The sequence below is a fragment of the Piliocolobus tephrosceles genome, unplaced genomic scaffold, assembly GCF_002776525.5.
Source record: "Piliocolobus tephrosceles isolate RC106 unplaced genomic scaffold, ASM277652v3 unscaffolded_32079, whole genome shotgun sequence".
Classification (NCBI taxonomy): domain Eukaryota; kingdom Metazoa; phylum Chordata; class Mammalia; order Primates; family Cercopithecidae; genus Piliocolobus; species Piliocolobus tephrosceles.
In genome coordinates this window covers 1-6,522 of record NW_022315509.1, presented here as the reverse complement: position 1 = coordinate 6,522, position 6,522 = coordinate 1, and the positions used below count along the sequence as shown (strand labels likewise).

The window sequence follows — 6,522 nt, the reverse complement described above, 5'->3', positions numbered from 1 at the left end:
ATTAGAACACATGAAATAAAAAAAAATTCATAGTGATATCATGAGAGAGAGAAGGAGAGAAAGAGGAGTAGGGTGGCAGAGAGAAAAGAAGAGCTCATTCTTTTTTTTTTTTTTTTTTTTGAGACAGAATTTTGCTCTTGTTGCCCAGGCTGGAGTGCAATGGCACAATCTCGGCTCATTGCAACCTCCGCCTACCAGGTTCAAGTGATTCTCCTGCCTCAGCCTCCTGAGTAGCTGGGATTACAGGTGCCCAGCAATACCCCCGGCTATTTTTTTGTATTTGTAGTAGAAACGGGGTTTCACCATGTTGGCCAGGCTGTTTTGCAAACTCCTGACCTCAGGTGATCCACCCGCCTTGGCCTCCCAAAGTGCAGGGATTACAGGCATGACCCACTGTGCCTGGCTGAAAAGCTCATTCTTATAGTAGAATGCCAATAAATGTAGAAGGAATGATAAGAATTAGGTAATCACTATTTAGCAACGTCCAGTATAATAATTCATTTAGGCAAGGATCATAAATTGATGCTGAATCCATTGGTGAAGGATTTTGGGGGAACAGAAGAGTCACATAGTCTCAAAGTATGAGAAAGACACAAAGACACAAGATCACCTACTTAGAACTCTTGTCAAAAGGATTAACGTAAGTCCAAACATGAGGAAACAGTCAACTAAATCTAGTGCTAGAGCATCCTAAAAACTACTGGCCTGGAGTCTAAAAATGTCTAAGCTGGGTGCAGTGGCTCACACCTGTAATCCCAGGCTTTGGGAGCCTGAGGCTGGAGGATCGCTTGAAGCCCAGTGTCTGAGACCAGCCTAGGCAACGTAGTGAGACCCTGTCCCTACAAAACAAAAACAGAAACAAAAAAACAAAACAAAACAACAAATGTCCTGAAAGTCTAAAAGTTATTGGGATCTGTTCTAGATTAGAGGAGAATAAAAAGATGTGTCAACCAAATGCAACATAGGACCATCAATTGGATCCTCAATCAGAAAAAAATAGAACTATAAAGGATACTTTTGGGATAAGAGTAGACATTTGAATATGGACTGTCTTACATAATATATTAATGAATCACTGTGAAATTTCTTGCATGTGATAATGGTATTGTGGTTTATGCAGCAGAATGTTTTTGTTCCTATGAAATACATGCAGAAATACTTTGGGATAAAGTGGCTTGTGTTGTCTGCAATGATCTTTCAAAGATTCAGAGGGGAAAAAATGGTCTTCATATACACTCTTGAAATGGAATTCCTTTCTTCCTGACCCACCTAACCTAACACTCCCCACTGGGCTGGTCACTGGTGAAGGATTCCTTTTCCGTTTTCAGCGCACCTTGGTATGGAACCCAGAGCCAGCAGAGTGACAAATAGGTGCGGGGCCTGCTCCTGGCACCATGTGCTGATTTTGTGGCCTCCTCATTCATTGGGAACACTGAGTTGAGAGCCTGGAGATGCAAGTTCAAGTCCTAGTGACCCTGGGAAAGTTATTCCACCTCCTTAACTTCCTCATCCGGGGCTTCAGGGTCTTCAGGACCCCACCCAACCATGATGTCTGGTGGAAGAAGCTATTTTTGAATGCCAATGCATATAGGGTCCTGGGAGCTGGGGACAATTTGGTAACTTCTAATGACCCTCTGTGGCAAGGGGATGGAAAGGAAAGTTTGTCCTTTGGTTTCTTCCTTCCCTAAAGTAGGTCCTAGTCATTTTGGGGAAGAAAAGAGACAGCAAGGAAAGAATGTGCATGTGTGGGTATTATTGTGTGTCAGTGAGTGAGGAGCTGAAGCTGGGGGCTGGGGGTGGGGTGGGGAAAATGCCTGGGGGCTGAGGAGGACCCTGCTTGGTGTCTCAGGGCTCCTGGGGAAGCTCCTAGCTGCACCTGTTCTGCTTCCACCCCCAGGCTCATGAGAGGCTGAAGGAGAGGAAACTGGAGGCCATGAGAGACAACAACCTGGAGCTGGTGCAGGAGATCCTGCGGGACCTGGCACAGCTGGCTGAGCAGAGCAGTACTGCTGCCGAGCTGGCCCACATCCTCCAGGAGCCCCACTTCCAGGTTCCTGGCCTCTGGGGCTGGGGTGAGGGAGCAGGAGGTGGGTGGACCGGGGCATGCTGCTGTTGGAAGGGCTGGCAGGAAGTTGGAGCTGGGATGGGAAGAGAGCCAGGGCACTGCCCCATTGTCCCTTTTTTTCCCACCACCCCCTAGTCCCTCCTGGAGATGCATGACTCTGTGGCCTCAAAGACTTATGAGACACCACCCCCCAGCCCTGGCCTGGACCCTACATTCAGCAACCAGCCTGTACCTCCCGACGCCGTGTGCATGGTGGGCATCCGAAAGACAGCTGGAGAACATATGGTGAGGACTGGGCAGGGCCAGAGGCAGGGCTGGTGAGGGTGGGGGATTGAGAATAACCAATGAGGGGACAAAAAAGGCCAAGCGTGGTCTGAAGATGAAGATGGGGCCAGCTTTGTGCAGAGAAGGGCCCATGCAGACCCAGGAGACCATAGACACTGCACACTCACCTGTGTCCGCACCTCTCCAGTCTGCCCACTTCCCCCCCGCCATTAGTACCTGCTCTAAGTGAAGAATTTAGGCAGAAGGAAGGAGGAGGAGGACTTTGTGAGTGCGGGGGTGGGTGTGTGGGGACAGGAATGGAGGTGCTATTAGGAGAGTATTTGAAGATTCTGACTTGGAGCAATCGCGGCCTCATCTTACACTGTCCCTCTGACCTCCAGGGTGTAACGTTCCGCGTGGAGGGCGGCAAGCTGGTGATCGCTCGCATTCTGCATGGGGGCGTGGTGGCTCAGCAAGGCCTGCTGCATGTGGGTGACATCATCAAGGAGGTGAACGGGCAGCTAGTGGGCAGTGATCCCCGTGCACTGCAGGAGCTCCTGCGCAATGCCAGTGGCAGTGTCATCCTCAAAATCCTGCCCAGCTACCAGGAGCCCCATCTGCCCCTCCAGGTGGACCCCTCCACCAGCCCCTCACTCAGCAGAAGGCCCAAGGGATGGCTGAGCCTCCTGGCTGTTTCTCACTGAGGCCCTCCTCTCCTACTGGTTTCCTCCAGGGGAGATGAGGGTGGGACCTGCAGCCCAGGGGCAGCTGACTGCAACAGCTGACAGGCCTCTGCCACTGCTGCACCTGCACGTGCTCCCGCATTGGCCAGCATTATGCATGCAGCCACAGCCTGGGGTACCAGAGTGTATGAGAGAGTGCCTGCATCGTGGTCAGTGTTCTTCACATGTTTGTGCGCATGCGCAGGGTGGGTGGCGTTGTCATATGTCCTGGACAACTGTCTCCTAGTTGGTGGAGTCTGGGGGTCTGGCTGCTCTGTCTACCTCTCCTATTGGCTCTCTCGCCCTCTGCCAGAGCCCTTCTCCAAGGGTAGAGGGTGAGTGGAGGGAGGGATCCAGGATTAGGTGCCAGGGTCCTGTCCCCTACTTGGTGGTCCCACATCCTTGGCCCTAAGATCTGAATCCTGTAGTACTAGATGTGAAGGGAAGTTGGCACTAGGGAGGCACATGGGCGGGCCTGGAGGCATCACTCCTGCAGGGGGACGGTTCCATTTCCCCTTGCGTCTTTGTGAAAAGAGGGGGCATGGGGTAGACCTCCACCTGCAGCCTTCCACTGCCCCTTTCCCTGGCCCTTTGCTGATTCCTGGGCCCAGGTATTCGTGAAATGTCACGTTGACTATGACCTGGCCCGAGACAGCCTCATCCCCTGCAAGGAAGCAGGCCTGCGCTTCAACACCGGGGACTTGCTCCAGATCGTAAACCAGGACGATGCCAACTGGTGGCAGGTGAGCCCCGGGCACCCCTGCATCTCTCCAGGTGTGGTGCATGGGAGGGCAAGGGCACAGGGAGGGGTCCTCTTGCTCAGGCAGATCTTGGTCTCATGTCCGTTTCAGGCATGTCATGTTGAAGGGGGCAGTGCTGGGCTCATCCCCAGCCAGCTGCTGGAGGAGAAGCGGAAAGCATTTGTCAAGAGGGACCTGGAGCTGACGTCAAACTCAGGTAGGAGGTCCTCCCTACCCCACATCTCCAATCTGGGATCCGACAGGGCCCTGCCTGCCTCACTCACCTATCTCCCTATGGCCAGGGACCCTATGCCGCAGCCTTTCAGGAAAGAAAAAGAAGCGAATGATGTATTTGACCACCAAGAATGCAGGTGGGTATCAGAGTGTCCCCCTCTTTGTCCTCCTCTAACATGGCTTGCCTTTCCCTGTCCCCACGCATCACCCGTGAAGATGTGTGCCTGGCTCAGATGCTGCCAGCCATGTCCCTAGGCCCTGCCCGACTCCCCCTTGCTCCCCTGTTCCAAGCCGTCTTGCCCTCAGCCTCCCTGAGAGCTCCGCCCCTCCCTCACCGTGCAGCCTGGTGAGCAGCGCCATCTCCCTGTGTCCAGAGTTTGACCGTCATGAGCTGCTCATTTATGAGGAGGTGACCCTCATGGCCCCGTTCCGCCGGAAAACCCTGGTGCTGATTGGGGCTCAGGGAGTGGGACCGCGCAGCCTGAAGAACAAGCTCATCATGTGGGATCCAGATCGCTATGGCACCACGGTGCCCTGTGAGTGGGAGCTGGGCCCTGCTGAGTCGGGGACAGGGAGCAGGGGCTCCCCTGGGGGTCAGGGCTGAGCCTACCGAATGGGCATCTTCATGGGCGCCAGGCCAGGTGGTACCTTTGGGTGTACGGGTTGGGGTGCACGCCCTCTGTGGGTAGGTAGGGGAACTTCAGGCTCAGGAAGGATGAGGGAAGTGTCCTGCCAACAGGTGGCCTAGTGGGCTGGGCTGGCGTCCCCTTTCCTTCTCTTGTTTCACTTGCTAAAAGCCGTGAAGAAAGTGAGTGCCCAGCTGTGCACCCGGGTGAAACAGGCTATGAGCTGTGTATGTGTAGCCTTGTGGAAGACAGGGCTTCTTAGTGGCAGAACCAGCGGGGGTGGTGGAAGCTCCTGGCTGCCAAAGGCAGGACTAAGAGCACTGCCCTGGTCTGCTTGGCTCTTGCTGTGTGGCTTTGGGCTGCACATTGCCCTTTCCGTACCTCAGCCTCTCACCTGTGGGCTCTGGGTTAGACCAGGGTTACCACCTGATGTCTCTGTGTGTGCCAGTGGGGAGGGTGGGGGCAGGTGTGTGCAAAGGCAGCAGTGCTGGCAAGATGAGGGGCAGACTGCACCTCCAAGGCTGGAAAACGGGGGCTTGGGTAAGTGTGCGTATATGTGACTGAGGCACTGTGACCTGCCTGTGCCCATTCGGCCCAACCTACCCCCATCCCCCTAGACACCTCCCAGCGGCCCAAAGACCTAGAGCGGGAAGGTCAGGGTTACAGCTTTGTGTCCCGTGGGGAGATGGAGGCTGACATCCGTGCTGGGCACTAGCTGGAACATGGCGAATACGAGGGCAACCTGTATGGCACACGTATTGACTCCATCCGGGGTGTGGTCGCTGCCGGGAAGGTGTGCGTGCTGGATGTCAACCCCCAGGTACTGCCATTCTGCTCCTTCCCAGCCTGCCCAATGTCCTCTCTGCTGCCTCAGTGCTCCCCCATAGTTCCAGGTACCTGTCACCTGAGCACACCCATGTACCCCCTCTGCCCTCAACTACTGCTTGAAACCCAGCCTACCTGGAACCTTTCTCAGCCTTCCAGAGCCCCCACTCCTCCTCTAGTCTCCTCCAGTCACCCCAGCCACCTGCCAGCTATTTGTCATTTGTCCCAAGACTCATGTCCCAGACCCCTAGGCATCCTTTTCCACCGACTCCCAAGTGCCCACCCCAACCCCAGTCACCCTCACAGCCTTTCTCTGGTTCCCAGGACAGACATGGGGATATGCTCCCTACCCTACCTTCTCCTTCTGCAGGCGGTGAAGGTGGTACGAACGGCCGAGTTTGTCCCTTACGTGGTGTTCATTGAGGCCCCAGACTTCGAGACCCTGCGGGCCATGAACAGGGCTGTGCTGGAGAGTGGAGTGTCCACCAAGCAGCTCACGGTGAGGGCTCTGAGGTGTGGGGGTAGGCGTCCAATGGCTGCCTAGGGTGGTGGGGGACAGGCCTGAGCTGACAGAGAGAAGGAGGTGGTGTTGGGGAGGGACAGGGGCCTGCTCCAGTTATCGGTGAGGCAGGACGTGGTCCCCCACTGCACAGATGTGGAACGGGAGGTCTGAGAGAGGAAGTCCAAAGTCTCAGAGTGAGCCAGGCACACAGCTAGCCTGGGACACATGTGCTTCTAACTCCAGGCCCCCAGCTCAGCCCACTCTGCAGGGACAGAATGCTGGCCAGAGAGAGTTCCAGAGGGCCAGTGGAAGAGGTGGGCAGGAGGTGGGCCAGGTGAGCTTGGGTTGCTTATAGCTGGGGGAAAGCTGAAAGGTAGGAGAAAGCCAGAGGCGGGAAAGCTGGCTGGAGGGGTGAGTCAGTGTAAGAGAGCAGGTGGTGCCTGGAGGAGAGGCTTCAAGCCTGCATTGCAGGACTCCAGCCCCTTCCTCCTTCCTCCCTGTGTCTTGCTGCGCCTTCCCAGGAGGTGGAGGGTTTGCAGAGCTC

At 55.3% G+C, this 6,522-nt stretch overlaps 1 protein-coding gene across 1 annotated transcript; it reads left to right on the top strand.

Moving 5' to 3' along the window:
* Positions 1–1,099: 1,099 nt before the first annotated feature.
* LOC113222583 (MAGUK p55 subfamily member 2-like) lies at positions 1,100–5,975 on the top strand (the record flags this gene model as incomplete). Its single annotated transcript, XM_026452240.1, is given in 10 exon segments — positions 1,100–1,177; positions 1,898–2,050; positions 2,201–2,350; positions 2,731–2,958; positions 3,663–3,794; positions 3,903–4,008; positions 4,094–4,162; positions 4,400–4,561; positions 5,269–5,471; positions 5,847–5,975. Coding segments are annotated over 10 exon segments (1,410 nt in total), but the record flags the coding sequence as incomplete, so codon positions are not given.
* Positions 5,976–6,522: the final 547 nt, after the last annotated feature.